General features: G+C 60.1%; 1 protein-coding gene across 1 annotated transcript in view; it reads left to right on the forward strand.

Moving 5' to 3' along the window:
• The first annotated feature begins 6,553 nt into the window (after positions 1 to 6,553).
• Positions 6,554 to 16,539, forward strand: part of LOC111139262 (myosin XVA) — a 48,866-nt gene continuing 38,880 nt past the window's right edge. The window contains exons 1-6 of the mRNA XM_022491489.1: positions 6,554 to 10,159; positions 12,198 to 12,280; positions 12,871 to 12,934; positions 13,512 to 13,621; positions 13,964 to 14,038; positions 14,296 to 14,386. Coding sequence (XP_022347197.1) covers positions 6,554 to 10,159; positions 12,198 to 12,280; positions 12,871 to 12,934; positions 13,512 to 13,621; positions 13,964 to 14,038; positions 14,296 to 14,386 — 4,029 coding nt within the window. The remainder of the gene's footprint in view (positions 10,160 to 12,197; positions 12,281 to 12,870; positions 12,935 to 13,511; positions 13,622 to 13,963; positions 14,039 to 14,295; positions 14,387 to 16,539) is intronic.

A 16,539-nucleotide genomic window follows, 5' to 3' on the forward strand; every position in this document is an offset into this window, starting at 1 on the left:
TGCCCCTAACTCACAGTGAGGTGCTCCACTGGCCTCAGTTTTCTCATCCATAAACTGGGCATGATGCGCACAGAGTTTCCCTCTCAGCAATGGTCGGATGCCAGGACAGGTAAGTGCTGTGTGGCTTATCTCAGCCCCTCTCCCCACGGCCACAAGGCCTGGCCATGAGGTCCCATGCAAGGCTTTCTGCCTGGGTGATGGTCACTGCCACTTTCTGCCTTGCAGTTAGGGAAGGGCTCTGTGTTCACAGAGCATCAGATCCAGGCCTACTCTGTGCACCAGGCTGGCTGGGAAAGGCTGTGGGGGAGACAAGGCTAGAGATGGTCAGGCAGTATGTGCTCGGGGCAGGCATTGTCTGAGTCTCCAGCCACTGGGCCACCGTGTTCCTCACCACGGACAGGCTGTTTCCTGGGCCAGGTCTGTGTGTCCACAGATCAGGGCAATCTGCCTCTCTGTGCTAAATATTTGGTTTTCTGGATGGGTGGCTGGCGTCGTCGTACTGTCTGGGCCCCTTGTGAGAGCGGAAGGAACAGTGAGCAGTGCACACCCAGGTCGGTGTGAACTAGCAGCTTGCAGGGTCTTGGGCCGGAGAAGAGGTCCTTAGGGCTGGAGAAGGCCCCCCTAAGAGCCCCCCGAGGTCCTGCCCCCACCCCACCAGGCTGAGCAGCAAACACTGGGCCCCACCCCAGACAGCCCCCCTGTTCCCACCACTAACCTTCCCTGGGCCACCTTCTGTGCGGGAAGGCTTGGGCCGGACTAATCCAAAGCCCCTTCCTGCTCAGACAGCCTGTTTCCGTGAAGGTCAGTGAGACCCACACCCTCCCTCAGGCCCGGCCACAGACCACAGGGCTGTGTTCCCAGAGAGCCCAGCCCGCAGCTTTACAAGGCTCAGGGCCAAAGGAGCCAAGGGTGTGAATATTCATTCCCATCTGTGCGTTTCTCTCCCTGTCCCTCCTCTTCACCTTAGATTTTAAGCTTCCTCCTTTCAGCAACCTCCGTTGGTAAGAATCCCCCCAGCCAAAGCTCATCTGCCTTCAGGATCCCCTCTAGCCTGGCCCCAGGAGCGGGGCTGGGGGGCTCGTACCACCTGCTGGGGAGGGGCACCCCCTCAGCAGCTATTCGAACCGCCTCTGCCACGCCCCCCCCGGCCCCCAGCTAGGAAACTCATCTTCTCCAAATGCTCCAGGCTCCTCTGCACCCACTTTTCCAGGATGGAGAGGCCAAGTCCGGGCCGCCGCCTCCGGGCCTTCACCCTACAAGGGTTGACTCAACCTCCCTCTGTTTCTCTCGATTTCTCTGTCTCTCCTGGGTCTATCCCACTGATTTGCCACCTAATCTGTATTAGTTGGTCGTGCTGCCATAACGAAGTGTCACAGACTGGAGGTCCTAGACCACAGAAATGGATTTCCTTGCTGTTCTGGAGGCTGCAGGTCTGAGATCAAAATGGCGGCAGGGTTGGTTTCTCAAGAGGCCTCTCTCCTTGGCTCACAGGCTTACAGGCCCCCTCAGCCAGCATTTTGTCTGTGCACCTTGTCCACTGAAAAAATTATGAGCCCCTGGACATGTCATTCTCTGTGGCCACCTCCTTTTCATGGCTCAGCTCCTCCCAAGTACCTGCTCTCCCCCGTGTCAGTCTCCTCAGCCACCAGGTCTCCCCAGCCTGCTGCCCAAAGAGCTCCTGCCCCAGCCCAATGCCATACGTTTCTAAACAGCTGACCATTTCTAACCATGTCTACCCGGCCCAGCAAACTTGGTATAGCCAGTGAGCACCCCCTCACCTCCATCCCTCATAGTCCATAAAGGCTGGAGTGGGAGACCCCGACTTCTTCCTCTGTCCTCCTATACAGGCTCACCCCACCCCCTGCCTCTGTTTCATGTGACTTGTGGATCTAAATTTCCCTGCCTCCTCATCTGGGCACCCCACGGTCCCTGCAACACTCCTTGTGCTAGAACAAACCCCAGGCCTCACCACACGGAGGCCCAAGAGCTTCTCCCACACTTACCAAGAAGCAATGTGAGGCAATGGTCCAGAGCACGGACACTCGGGAGCCAGACCACCCAAGCTCGACCGTTTCAGGCTCTGTGGCCTCAGGCAACTCACCAGACCTCTCTGGGCCTGTCTCCTCATCTGTAAAGTAGGAAGAATGATACCTACTTCCCGAGGTTGTAGTGAGGGTTGGATGAACGTTGTGTGGCTGGGTAGTTTGAAATTCCTTGCTGGGGGTTCTCTGCTGAGTGATGGAAACTCTCTAATCTGGAGCCCTACATCTATGGGATGGGAAGAGCGGTTCCCACCTTACATATCATGCAAATATTGTGAGATATTATATATCTTAGATTATTATATATTAGAGCAAAGCATTCAGAACCAAGCCTGGCCCACAGTAAATCTTGGCAATGTTGGTTACTTTTGTTATTTTCAAAATACATATGTGGTCTTGGCACTCCTGACAGCCTAAAACCCTTCCAAGGCTCCATGCTCTTCCAGGGACAGAGATCGAAGTCCCACCCCAGCCTCCAGTTCTCATGGAGCAGGTCCCTCCTGCATCCTGGCCGCTTCTCACTCCACATGCTCTGCCTTCCCTTGCCCCTCTCACCTCTTGGCCTTCCCACATGCTGTTCCACCTGGCTGGAACACTGTTCCCTCTTTCATTTGATCAGCTCCCACTCATCCTTCAGATCCTGGCTCAGGGGCACCTTCCTGGTCTTCCAATGGACTGTTATGTCCTGGCCTTCAGAGCCCTTCTCATGGCCAGCAGTGTTCCCCTTGGGGAGGCTCTTTGCTTCAACTCTATGTCCCCATGACACTGAGAGTTCCACGAACACACAGACTGTGGCTGGTTCCAGTCAACCATGGGAGCCCCTAGCACCCAACACAGTGGCTGGCACTGAGTAGTTAAACACCCTGCTCCACATCCCCTGGGCTCCTCAGAGCACCGTGAGCCCTCCTGCAGCAGGGTACACCTCTCTGAACCTCAGTCTCTTCATCTCAATCAAGGACCCTCCACTTAGGGCAGATGAAGGGTGTGACTCTGGGACATGTTCTTGAGTCCAAACTTACCCTGCCCGCTCTCCCTGGCCTCAGTTTCCTCAACTGTCACATGGACCTTGGGAACGGGGTTGGATCTTGTGGTCCCAGGCCAACATTCTTCCCAAGAGCTCCTCTAATGGGGTGTTTCCATGCACTGTTTCCAATCCCTTTTTTCTCCATTTTCACTTTTTCTTTTTTCAGATGTCATTTGTTGGAATCAGAAATGCACTCACATGGTTCAGAAATCCAAATGATACGGAAAGATTTACAGCTGGATAACCATTTTCATCAACATCTTGAATACCTTCTTCAATATTTCTATATGCACATGAAAGCAAATAGCAATGTATATTCCTTCCCCTACACTTGTTGCAAGAAAGAAGGCCTGGGTATGAGCCATAGCACTGTTCACTGTGCTCTGATCATTAGCAGATTCTGGGGATTGTCCCCTATCTGTACACAGAGATCGTCTCTGCTCCTTTTTATGGCTGTGTAGTACTCCACCATGGAAGGCACTACAGTGTGGGTACCAAGGAGTAGCTCGGTGTGTATACTGTTCCTGTGTGCACAAGAGAGCTCTGCAGGATGGAGTCCTGGCCTTGGGCTCCTCCCTCCCTCCCTTTCTTTTTTCTAACAGCTTCGAGATATAATTCACATGCCACATGGTTCACCTATAAAAGCATGTCTGATACATTCACAGGCACGCACGCCCTGTGACCAGAGCGTTCTTGGCTTCCTTGAACCTTTTTGCATCAGGCTAGGACCACCCTCACCCCCCATGCTCCGTGGGGACCACCCTTATGGTAGCTGCCTCTAGCACTCAACTCTCCATCTTTGACCAACCTGCCCTGTGTGCCTGTTGGGTACAGCTGCTCTGCCCTCCTCCCCAGCCTACTTTCCGCCTCTTTGTCCCCAACAGTGCAGCCCTGCGGGGTTCATGCCTTCTCCTCCATCTGCACTCATTCCCTGGTGTCGTCCTCTGGAACTGTCCTTCAACACCGCCTAGGTGCCCCTGACACTCTAACTGATGTCATCAGTCCTGATCTCTGTGGTGCACCCCCACCCACGCCCCCACTGAGTCCCTGGAGATGCCTGATGGACACCTGAGACCAACAGTACAAGGCTGAGATGTCTGGCCATTCGGCCTCTACCTGTTCTGCTCACAGTGTTCCTCATTCAGCCAGTGGCATCTCTATCCTCCCCCTTGGGCAGGAAGGAAACCTCAGAGGTACTCACCGCGTCCCTGTAAATCTTAGTGGCTCTGCCTGCAAAAGGTACCAACATCCCATGACTGCCCTCCAGCTCTGCCTCTGGCCCGGGCCAGGCCTCCAGTGTAGCTCACCTGGACCACCATGCTGCGGCTTTCACGCCAGTCTCCTGCTTCTGCTCTCATCCCCTGCCTTCTATCCACCTGAAGCAGCCAGAGTCGTCCTGGGAAGACCAAGGTCAAATTCCACCCCTTCTCTGCCACAACACTCCCACCGCAACACCCTCACTTGCTGTCAAGGCCAAGTCCTCATCCTGACCTCTGACCTCACCTCCAATCTTCCCCTCTCACTGCACTCTGGTTACCCTGGTCTCACTGCTTCTCCATCACATCAGGGCCTTCCTGCTAACCCCCCCAGGGGTCCCTCCAACACCTCCTGCAGCTTTTGATCCCCCATGTCCTTTCCCAGTGTCACCTTCCCCAGTCCCTACTCAGAATTGCACACACACAGTCCCTCCCTGCTTTATTTTAACCCCCAGCGCTCATCACCATCTGACCAATTATAGCTCTTCCTTACCTTCCTTGTTTGTTGACAATTCCCCCCACCCCTGTATGTCAACTCCCCAAGGGCAGGGTTTTTCTGTCTCCTTCTTACCTGTATCCCCAGTGCTCGGCCCATGAATGAACAAACAAACAAGGGCACGCTGGCTACAGCATCTGAGGGACAGAGTCCAGGCTGGCTGAGGAATCCAGGTGGGAGCCCCAGACAGGGACACAGCCTGGGCGATTGCTATTGGCATATCAGAGACAAGCCCCATGGAGGCCTCGGTGCCTGAGGGATGGAGACCTGACTGGGTCCCTCCCTGGCTTGGCCAGGGGTTAAAGAAGGGCCTTCAGCCCCCCTCAAACTCCTGAAAGGCCCAAGCTCTGGGGTCAGCTTAGTTAAGCCCCTGCCGTCACCTATCAGTAACTGAGGATCTGTCTTCAGCTGCTCTGAGCCCTGTATGTCCTGATCCTTGATCTTTGGGGAGAGGGGGGAAGAGGACCCGAGGCCTCAAGTCTCAGAGCTCCTGCCCCTGAGTTCACAACCCCCAATGCCCCGATACCCACTGTCTAATGAGCAACAACCCGTACCACTTATGATGCCGATTCTCAAAAGTGGACTGGTCACTGGCCAGATGGTGGGTGTCTGGCCTGGGGGCCAAATGTCCACACTGGAGCAATGAGCTGCACCCAGAGAGGCAGGGCCACAAGAGCATGGCCTTCTCTGCAAGGACAGAAACTGGGAGGAGATGCCAGGGCTGGGGAGGCATCCCAGGTACGAGCCACGCATGTGGCCCCTCTAGCCACTTACGCTACCCAGCAGCTCCATCAAGTCTTGATTCCTCATGGAGGAGACAGGGCATGGCTTACCACTTCCATCCTACAGATGAGAAAACTGAGGCCCAGAGAGGATAAAGAGATTTCCTGAAGCCACGCAGCCAGTTGCTGGCAGAGCTAGGAGTCAGAGCCATGACTGACCCGCCCTCTGTTTCCTACCCCAGCCCTCTGGCGTGCAGCTTCACAAGACCCTCCTGGAGTTCCCCAAAGACACCCCCACTTTTTCCTGTCTTCTGAGCTGGCTGCCCGTTTCTCCCCAATGCATTATTCATGTTCCCGAGAGCTGTCCAGCTCTGGTTACACTGACCACAGCCCTGGACACCTGCTCTGCCCACTCCCCTCCTCCATTGCCCAGGTCCTCCTGGGTCCAAGGTTCCCTTCCAAGGTAATTCAGTGGGCTTTGAACCTTGCACCCTGGCTCAGGAGAGGTGGCTCCCCTCTGGCGCAGGATGCATGTGCTAGGTGGATTCCCACAGGTGGCTTCCCTGCTCTGGGACTCAGAGTCTCTGTGGAATGGCAGTGGTCCAAGCATTCACTTCATTGGGCTGAGGCGGGTGAGCCATAGGGAGGGCTTGACCCCTCAGCTTGGTTGTCCTCCTGGTGATTCTAAGGCCAAGGTGGTCGCCCCAGCACAGGCCTGGGCCAGACCTCCCCTGCTGCCGGGTAAACAACACCCACACACTTTCCACCGCAGCTGGGGTGAAACCCAAGGCGGCTCTGGAGGAGATGAATTATGGATCCGCCCTCCCGGAATCTGGTCACAGCCAGAAGCAGCTTGGCTGTCCCTTCCAGGGCCACCCAGGCCAGTGCCGGCTGCTCCCAGCCCGAGGAGGCCGCGTGTCCAGTGGCGAGCAGGAGACACAGCGTGTCCCTTTGGCTCCAAGTCCCCAAGCGCGTGACACGGGGTGCAGCCCGGTGGGGAGCCGGCAGCCATCATGGCAAAGGAGGAGGAGGATGAGAAGAAAGCTAAGAAAGGGAAAAAGGGGAAGAAGGCCCCGGAGCCCGAGAAGCCCAAACGGAGCCTGAAGGGGACGTCGCGGCTGTTCATGGGCTTCCGCGACCGCACGCCTAAGATCTCCAAGAAGGGCCAGTTCCGGAGCGCGTCGGCATTCTTCTGGGGCCTGCACACCGGCCCGCAGAAGACCAAACGCAAGAAGAAGGCGCGCACAGTGCTCAAGTCCACGTCAAAGCTCATGACGCAGATGCGCATGGGTAAGAAGAAGCGGGCGATGAAGGGCAAGAAGCCATCCTTCATGGTCATCCGCTTCCCGGGCCGGCGCGGCTACGGCCGCCTGCGACCGCGCGCCCGCTCGCTCAGCAAGGCGTCCACGGCCATCAACTGGCTCACCAAGAAGTTCCTCATCAAGAAGGCCGAGGAGTCCGGCAGTGAGCAGGCCACGCTGGACGCCTGGCTCAACCGCTCGGACTCCCGTGTGGGCTCCCGCAAGCTGCCCTTCCCGTCGGGCGCCGAGATCCTGCGGCACGGAGGCCGCCTCCGAAGGTTCCCCCGCAGCCGCAGCATCTACGCGTCCGGCGAGCCAGTGGGCTTCCTGCCCTTCGAGGACGAGGCCCCATTCCGGCCCTCGGGCTCCCGCAGGTCGCTGTACGGGCTTGAGGGCTTCCAGGACCTGGGCGAGTATTACGACTACCACCGCGAGGGCGACGACTACTACGACCGGCAGTCACTCTACCAGTACGAGGAGGAGGAGCCTTACCTGGGCTATGGCGGCTACGGCCCCTACGGCCCCTACAACCCGGCCTGGCCGCCCTATGGAGACCACCCCCACGGGTACCCGCCCGAGGACCCCTACGACTACTACCACCCGGACTATTATGGCGGCCCCTACTACCCCACGTACCCCTACGGCTACGGCTACGAGGATTACGAGCCCCCATATGCGCCCCCGGGGGTCTACGCGTCCCCCTACAGCTACTATGATGGGTACCAAGGCGAGCCGTACCCGCACGGCTACTACCTGGATCCCTACGCCCCTTATGAGGCGCCATACCTGCCCTACAACCTCCCGTACGACCTCCCGTACGACGTACCCTATTTTGATCCCTACGGGGGGCCTTATGGCACCCCCTATACCGAAGGCATCTATGGTGGCGCGGACCAGGCTCTCTACCCTCCGGAAGCGCCCTATCTTTACCCAGAGGAGCCAGCCTTCGCCTACCCGTGGGCACCGCCGCCCATCCTGTCGCCCCACAACCCGTACGCCCACCCCATGGATGACATCGCGGAGCTGGAGGAGCCGGAGGAGGCGGGCGGCGAGCGGCAGAGCACCTCCTTCCGCCTGCCCAGCGCGGCCTTCTTCGAGCAGCAAGGCATGGACAAGCCCGCCAGGTCCAAGCTGTCCCTCATCCGCCGGTTCCGCCTCTTCCCGCGGCCCCAGGTGAAGCTGTTCGGGAAGGAGAAGCTGGACGTGTCCCTGCCCCCGTCCCTGGACATCCCCCTGCCCTTGGGGGATGAGGACGAAGACGAGGTCGAGGAGGAGATGCCCCCGGTGTCCCGGGTGCCCTACGCCCACCCCTTCTGGGGCTTCCTGACGCCGCGCCAGCGCAACCTCCAGCGCGCCCTCTCCGCCTTCGGCGCCCACCGGGGCCTGGGCTTCGGCCCCGAGTTTGGCCGCTCCCCGCCCCGCCCGGCCACCTCGCTGGCGAGGTTCCTCAAAAAGACGCTGTCGGAAAAGAAGCCCATCCCGCGGCTCAGGAGCAGCCAGAAGGCGCGGCCGGGCGGCCCGGCGGTGCGGGAGGCGGCCTACAAGCGCTTCGGCTACAAGCTGGCCGGCATGGACGCGGAGCGGCCCAGCACGCCCATCATGCTGCGGAGGGCCGAGGCGCGGGCCCGCAACAACAACAACTCCCGCCGGCCGCCCGCGCCCGCGCCCGCGCCCCCGCCCCCGCCCCCGCCCGCGCCCCCGCCCGCGCCCCGGCCACCCTCGCACTGGAGCGCGCTCCTCTCCCCGCCCTCAGCCAGGCGGCCCCCCAGCCCCCGCCCCGCGGCCCCGCCAGCCCCGGCCCCGGCCCTCGCTGGCCTGCCCCGGCCGGTGTCGCCCTATGGCTCCCTCCGCCGCCACCCGCCGCCCTGGGTCGCCCCGGCTCACGTGCCCCTCACGCCGCCCGCCGGCTGGTGGGCCTTCATGGAGCCCCCTTCCGCGAGCCTGGAGGGGCCCCCCGACCCGCTGGCATACCCGCGCCCCCGGCCCTCCTTCAGAGGCTCCCGCCGGCTACCGGCGGCCTTCGGCCTTCCCTGGACCCCGCTGCCCTCTCCCCAGCCCTCGCTGAGGAGCCTGTCGGGCCTGGGCTACCGCTCGCCCGTGGGGGGCCTGTCCCCTCAGCCATCCCTCCACGCTCGGCCCTTCCAGCCTCCCTTCTCGCCCCCACCCCGCCGGCCCCGCTCGCTTCGGGAGCCCCTGTCCCTGCGCCGTGGCTCTGGGCGCCTGGGGCCACCCCGCTCGCCGGTGCTGGGCTCCCCGAGGCCGCCTTCGCCGCCCCCTCTGTTGGGCCACAGCTCGCGGTGCCGGTCCCTCAACCTGCCCTCGCGCCTGCCGCACACGTGGCGCCGGCTCAGTGAGCCCCCAACCAGAGCGGTGAAGCCGCGGGTGCGCCAGCCCTTTCCCGGGCCTCCTAGTGCTGGCCCCTGGCCGGTGGCCGCAGCTGCCCCTGAGCGCTGGGAGAGCCAGCGGGAGTCTGAGGACTCAGAGACACCCTGGACAGTGCCCCCGCTGGCCCCCAGCTGGGACTTGGACATGCCTCCCGCCCAGCGCCCACCCTCACCCTGGCCAGGAGGTGCAGGCAGCCGCCGTGGTTTTTCCAGGCCACGCCCCGTGCCAGAAAACCCCTTCCTCCAGCACGTGGGCCCTGTGTGGCCCCCTGCTTCCCAGCCTGAGGATCCAGACTCGGACATGACCAATGTCTTCCTGGGTAGACACCATGACCCAGGGCCTGGACAGTTGCTAAAGTCAGCCAGCCCGATCCCTGAGAAGCCAGAAGAAGAGGCCGCTCTGGGGGAGCCTCGGCCACCAGCAGAGCCTGAGCCCTCCAGCCCGACACCCCCCAAGGATTCCCTGCCAGAGCGGAAGGCACTAAAGCTCAGCCTCTCCCACCCCCTGGCCACATGTGATAAGATGAGAGCCACGGGACCACCATGGCGCCGCTGGGGGACACTGCCCAGCACCCCAGCCCCCTTGGCACCCTCTGGGGCTCCAGCACCCCTGCCCAAGGCAGGTGAGCGGCGCCAGGCAGGCCCTGGGCGCTTTGCAGTGGTCATGCCCCAGGTACAAAAACTCAGTGCTTTCCAGCGAGTTCGTCCTGCCGCCCTGCAGCCCCCTGTCCAGGTGACCCAGGACCCAGAGTCCCGCCCCAAGCCAAGAGCCTGGAGTTTGCTCTGGTCCTGTTTCTGGCTGCCGGCGGAGGCCCATCGACCCTGGCCACAAGTGCTCACCAGCCCCCAGTCCTGCCGCCTGGGCCCTGGAGCCAACTGCCTGCCCCATGGGGGCCCCTGGGAAGAAGTTGGCCCCAAAAGCTGGTGGAACAAGGTATGAAGGCATAGGTCAGAGGGAGGGTTTGGGGGTTCTGTCCTGGGAAACAAGACAGGAGACAGCCTCACGATCCTGGTGAGCTGCTGCCTGCTTGGGCCTCAGTTTTCCCATCTGTAACCTGAGGAGAACAGCATTTGGCCTTCCAGAGCTTTTGGAAGATCGAACATGAAGGATGCCCAGCACAGGTGGGCACAATACAGAGACTCTGGAAACTCCTCCCAGTCATTTTAGGGAAGGGATCTTGTCCCAGCCTGCGCTCTGGGCAGCCCTGTCCTGGGCCAGTCTGGATGGCACGTCTGCCCCCAGCAGCCCCTCAGAGATCTTATCTGAGTACAGAACTTCAGGACATGCCTGTTCCCCCTGTCCCATCCTCACATCCATGTTCACACTGTTTCTGTTGCCACCTCCTGACCCTCCCCCAGCCTGGAGTCTTCCTCTTTCGACTTCCTGCTTAAGGTGAGTTCCTTGGGCTGCAGAATTCTGAACTATCCAAGGGTGAGAGGCTCAGGATCCAAACTTCCCGTGTCCTCATGGTATGGGGAGGAAACTGAGGCCCAGAAGGCCACACAGTGGATGAAGGACCAGCCCAGGAGTCTGCCTGGGCCCCCCGTGGGGTGCAAGGCAGGTGGCTTGTCTGAAGGGTGCCAAGCTCATGCCTGGCTACCACGCGCATGGCGGAACGCGAGCCTGATGCTGGGTGGCCCTCAGTGGAGGGGGGTGGTCACCGGAGACTCCCCCGGGACGCCTCGGGTGGGCGGGGCACGCAGGGCGGCCGGTGTTTCTCAGCCTCTGCACACAGTGCCCCGGGGAGCGGGTGGCCAGCTGGCCCAGCAATGGCGACTGGGGCAGCCTGGCTGCTGGGGGGGCCCTGGCCCCGGCGCCGGGTGCCCCGTGCCGTGTGGGCCGCAGCATTGTGGGAGCGGGGCGCGGGGCGCCCAGGGGTGAGGGGCAAGGATGCCTGGGCCCTCCTCACCCTGGAATACGTGAGTGGCTGAATTATTCAGGGTTTGTGGCCACTGGTGCACATGGCCAGACGGGTGGGCGGGAGGCCAGGGCCTGCAGGGTGATACTCTCTGTGTCCTACTTAACAGCCTGGTGACAGGCCTGCAGCACGCAGGGCTCCCTCCTGGTGTCCCCTTCCCTTGCCCGCTCAGAGGAGGGTGCAGGGAGGCTGGGAGGGCGGGATGCACACACGTTCTCACAGTCGTGTGGGTCACAGGCAGGCCTCTGGGCCTGGGACACGTTCTTAGGTGTATTGCAGCCAGGCTCTGAGCAAACGTGGCATCCTTGATGTCATGAGTGTGCACACAGATGGGCATGGTGGAGATCCCACAGCCCACGGAGGGGCGGGGGGGAGGCGGTGCACAGGACCTTTGTCTTAAGATCCCCGCCAGCTGTGATCGAGAGAGCCCCAGCCCTCCATGCACTTGAGAATGGGTCAGACGGACCCTGAGAGTGTGTGTCTCAGCCAGGCAGGCTAGGCCCGCGTGCATGTCCACAGGCATGTTGTAAGACCACGGGTGTGGGTGAGAGTTGCATGAGCTATGAATGCCTTTGCATATGGGTCTGAGCGCAGGGGTGTATGTGTTTGCCCTGGGCTGGAAGCAGAGGTGTGGTGCTGAGGGACACAGTCTCAGTGTCCGCCCTCCACCAGCATGTGGATGTTCATTAGATGGTCACATAAGCAAAGATGCGGGGTCCACCCAGGGCCAGGATGTCGTCGCTGGGACAGCATGAGGTTGGGAGGACTTCCAAGCAGTCAGAGGGAACAGTATGTGCGTGTGCTCAGCCCCAGGTCAAGGACACGGGAGACCTGCCACAGGGGACACATGGGCACAGGGCAGGCCTGTGTCCCTGAGTTGCAGGCAGCCTCCATGGGCCACAGTATTCCACAGCAGGGAGGCCCCAGGACCCAGTCTGGCTTTGGCCTTGGGCTTCTCTCCTCCCCAGCAGGACCAGGTTCCAGGGGTGTGCAGGACCGTCGGCCATGCACAGGTGCCCTCCGTCTGGGCTGACCCCAGACTCTCTCTGACAGATGCACTCCATCCGCAGCCTGCCCCCCACAAGGTTCCGCGAGCAGTGCCGGGACGACGGCGTGGAGGACATGACGCAGCTGGAGTGAGTGGAGTGTGGGGGTGGAGGGGTGGCAAGGGGTCACCATGGGCCAGGGCGCCTCCTCCTGAGAAGGGGGCCTCTCACCTCCTGGAATGTTTCCACAGCCTCCACGTCCTCACCTGTGAAGTGGGGTCATGTGGCATCACAAAGCCAGTGTGTGCTTGTCAGAGCTGTGAGTCACGCAGGCCTGAGTTCAAATCCCAGGCCCACCACCTCCTGGCTGGGAGACCTTGGGCAGATCGCTTTGCCTTTCTGTGCCTCAGCTTCTCATCTGCAAGATGGGAGTGGGTGGCTGTTACTGTGAGGGTGCCGGCACCTTGGAGGGGCCCAAAATGGTAGGGTTGGTGTTATTATCTGGTGGCAATGACTCAGTCCTCACGTCTGCTTCCCCAGAGGATCCCCTTACCCAGGGAGGTAGAGACAGTGATTAGTATAGACATGGAGAAACCGAGGCACGGAGAAGTTAAGGACCTTGCCCAAGGCCTCACACTGAGTTGGTGTCAGAGATGGGACTCAAGCTCAAGCCTTTCTGACCAAGGCCCTGCCGTGAGGGGGAAGGTGGGCCCTGATGTCCCCTCTTCGTGCCCTCCCAGAGACCTCCAGGAGACCACCGTGCTGTCCAACCTCAAGACAAGATTTGAACGGAACCTCATTTATGTAAGTCCCAGGGCTGGCCCTTTCCTGGGCTCAGAGCACAAAGGCGGCTGCCTCTTGGGACCACAGTGGGAAGCACAGATTTCTCCTGCTGAGCTCCCAATGTGAGGCCTCTGGTTTGAAATGTGGGCTTTCTACCATTTGAGTATAACATGCTAGAGTCTGGGGTTCTAGATGGTGGATGTCACCCACAAGGGCTCTGGCTACCTCAGAATACCCTGGGCTCCTGACTCCCTCCCCACTCCAAGCAGGAGAGGTTTGACCTCACCTTGAGGGAGAAGTTTCTGGAGCCTAGTCCTGACTATGCATAAATGGAGTACACAACCGCTGACATGGCCACCTTTGCAGATTTCGTGGCTGTGGGGTTTTGCTTACTTGAGCCTTCTCCGAGCCTCAGCCTGGTACAGAGTCTGAAATCCTTCAGCCAGAGTAGAGGACCCATCGAGCTGTCAGAGGGTCCCAGGTGTGAACACGGGGGCTAGGTGGCCAGAGACACCTGGCTCCGTGGAAACAGGCTCCCGGAAGCAGGGGAGGAGGTCTATGAGGAGGCATAGCATTAAGACCACCGTCTGCCCAGCAGACCTACATCGGCAGCATCCTGGTGTCTGTGAACCCATACCGAATGTTTGGAATCTATGGGCCTGAGCACGTGCAGCAGTACAGCGGGCGGGGCCTGGGAGAAAATCCCCCGTGAGTGTCTCTGGGGCTGGGGCGGCGGGGGGTGGGGGGTGCTGTCCTGGGGTCTCCTGGGTTTCTCTGCCTGAGCTCGGCAAGTCCCTGCCTGCGCCCAAGCCATGCATAGGGCCAGCTTACCTGTTCGGCCCAATGGTCTCTCCCCGAGTCTGGCCATGGTCCTCTCTAGGTCAGAGGCCTCTGTGGCTCCGACCAGAATGGGCGCAGGGAGCATTTCCCCAGGATGAAGGGTAGAGCAGAACTGGCTGCTTGGGTGGACAGAGATGCTCTCCAGCTGACTCCCGAGGGGTTTGAGAGGCAAGGTCCTGTCCCAGTGATACCTGTGGCCTGTCTCTCCAGGCACCTCTTTGCAGTTGCAAATCTTGCTTTCGCCAAAATGCTTGATGCCAAACAGAACCAGTGCATAATCATCAGGTGGGTCCGGCTGGGGACCTTTGTGTCCGTGGGGCAGGGTGGGGGATGGGGGAACATACGGGAGGAATCTCAGATAACAGGTCTGCATCAGGCCAGACCCGCTGTGGGAGCTGGGGTAAATCACTTGGCATCTCTGGGCTGGGCCGGCCCGCCCACGTCCTCTTATGTCATAGGAGGTCAAAGAAGGGTACGGGTAGGGGGAGCCCAGAAGAGTCTGTGACCTTGTGGATGCTCACTCGGCTCCTTTGCCTGGTCAGTGGAGAGAGCGGTTCTGGGAAAACCGAGTCCACCAAGTTGATCCTGAGCTACCTGGCTGCTGTGAACCAGAAACGAGGCATCACGCAGCAGGTGAGTCTGTCTGTTGCGTGATTTGCCTGAGTCCCCAGGACTCCCGAGCTTAGTGCTCCCCCTGGGACAGGCTCCTAGGCCCCACTTGGAGGATGGGGAGGCTGAGGCCAGGGTTGCACTGGGAGGGCTTCTAGGACTCTGGCTTTTTCTGCCACCACCCTCCCCACCCAAGGCATGGCTGCAGAGGAGTCCCTTCTGCCCGTGCTCCAGAGCGGCTCTGGTTTCTGCCCTGCCGGGCCTGGCCAGAGCAGAAGCCCCATTTCTCCTGCCTGGCCTCATCTTCCTGGTGGTGTAAGAGACAGGACAGGCCTAGGCATGGGGGTGGACTGCAGAAGGTGCTGGGGCACTGAGGACATGGAATCTGGGAGATGCAGGCTCGGAGCATTGTGGAGCGTGCTAGGTCCTCCAAACCTGAGAGTGTTAGGCCCTCAGGAAAACTTTCCTGAGGACATGCTGTGTGCCAGGCCTGGGCTAGGAGATGAGGAAGCAGGCAGCAGCAATGCGAACAAATGTCCCCACACTCATGGGAATTTTGCTACAGTAGAGGAAACAGAAGGAAAGAGATACACAAGGAAATTACATCTATGTGAAAGGGTGGGAAGTTGTGGACAAAAAAAAAAAAATAAAACAGCAAAACAATAGAGGAGGTTGGGGGAGTTTGGGGGTTTATAATTTGAAGCATGGTGGTCAGTGAAGGCTCTACTGAGAAGGCGAGGGAGTAGGCCCTAAAGACATCTGGGGAAAGAGCAAGCAGGTGGAGGGAAGGGCAAGTGCAAAGGCCCTGGGGTGCAAGGAGGTCTGGTGTGTCCAGGGGTTAGCAAAGTGGCCTGGGGGAGTCCAGATGAGGGAGGACAGTGGCTTTGACCAGGGAGGTAGTGACGGAGGTGGTGAGCACAGCTGGACCTGGGAGCAGTTTAAAGGTCAGCCGATGACTTGCTGAGGGACCAGATTTGGGGTGTGAGAGAGGGGATCGGTCCAAGGGCAACTCCAGGTATTTGGCCTGAGCCATAGGCAGCGTGGAGCTGCCATTAGCTGCATGGGCAGGGCAGTGGAGAAAAAACAGGTAGGAGTCTTTTCTCCCGGGGAGTCTGCTGGGCGTCCCTACAGCGATGGCGGGAAGATGGTGGATACGCCACCAGCCTGGAGCTCAGGGAGGGTGAAGCTGGAGGCAAAGGCCCAGCAACTCAGACTCCAGAACCTTCCTTTGCCCCAGGCTGGGCTTTCAAATCCTCTAAGTGTGGATTTCTGGAAGGACTGTCTAGGTGGGCAGGGCAACGTGCTCTTTGAGCACCCCTATGTCCAGTGTGATACGGAGTCACACCAGGGCGGCCCAGCAGCCCTGGGAGGCAGGTGCATTTGTGTCCATTTACAGACTGGGAATCTGGGGTCTGGGAAGGGAGAGCACTTACCCAGAGTCCCAAAGTGTGGGGGTGGAGGAGCTGGGATTTGAAGCTCAAGGCAGAGAGCTGTCTCTGCAGGTGTTGGGAAGGACGATGAGAGTGGTGGGATGTGGCTGGATCTGGGGGTTTCTGTGCCAGGCCTTCCATAGACATGAGGATGGGCCTGCCAGCTGTGATGCTGTGGGCTCATTTCCTAGCTGCTGCTGGCCCCGCTCACGTAATCTGACAGTCCTTACCTAGGGTCGGTTTCAGGTACGGCTGGATCTAGGGTCTTAAACAGCATTCCTTGTTTTGGCTCCATCCCCATCTATTGGCATCATTCATTCTCTCTCCCATTGATCAGCAAGATACGGCCACAGTGTCACCTGCACCTCCTAACGTGCCAGGAAAATTCTCAGGGTTCTCTCTTGTTGGACTAGTTTGGGCCACGTGTCCTCCTTGGGCCCAGCTGTGCCTCAGTGGGCCGAGGCCTGGGCCAAAGTCTCTGCCTCTGGGCTGGGAATGCGACAGGCATTCCCCAGGGGTGGAGGGTGGCTGGATGCCACCCAGCCCAAACTACAGGCCGTCACCCCACCTGTGGGTTGAGCTAGGGGGCCCCCCAGGACCGCATGCTCACCCATCTAGCCCAGCATTCCTCTTCCCACTCCCTGGCTGTGTGCTAAGGACAGAGGAGCGGCTGACTCCCACTCAGACACCCTCAAGGGGATTCCAGAGTAGGGGATAGCGTGAGCCAACATCCAGGCAGACGCCGAC

Source organism: Enhydra lutris, unplaced genomic scaffold (assembly GCF_002288905.1).
Source record: "Enhydra lutris kenyoni isolate GAN:26980312 unplaced genomic scaffold, ASM228890v2 scaffoldscaffold97, whole genome shotgun sequence".
Lineage (NCBI taxonomy): Eukaryota > Metazoa > Chordata > Mammalia > Carnivora > Mustelidae > Enhydra > Enhydra lutris.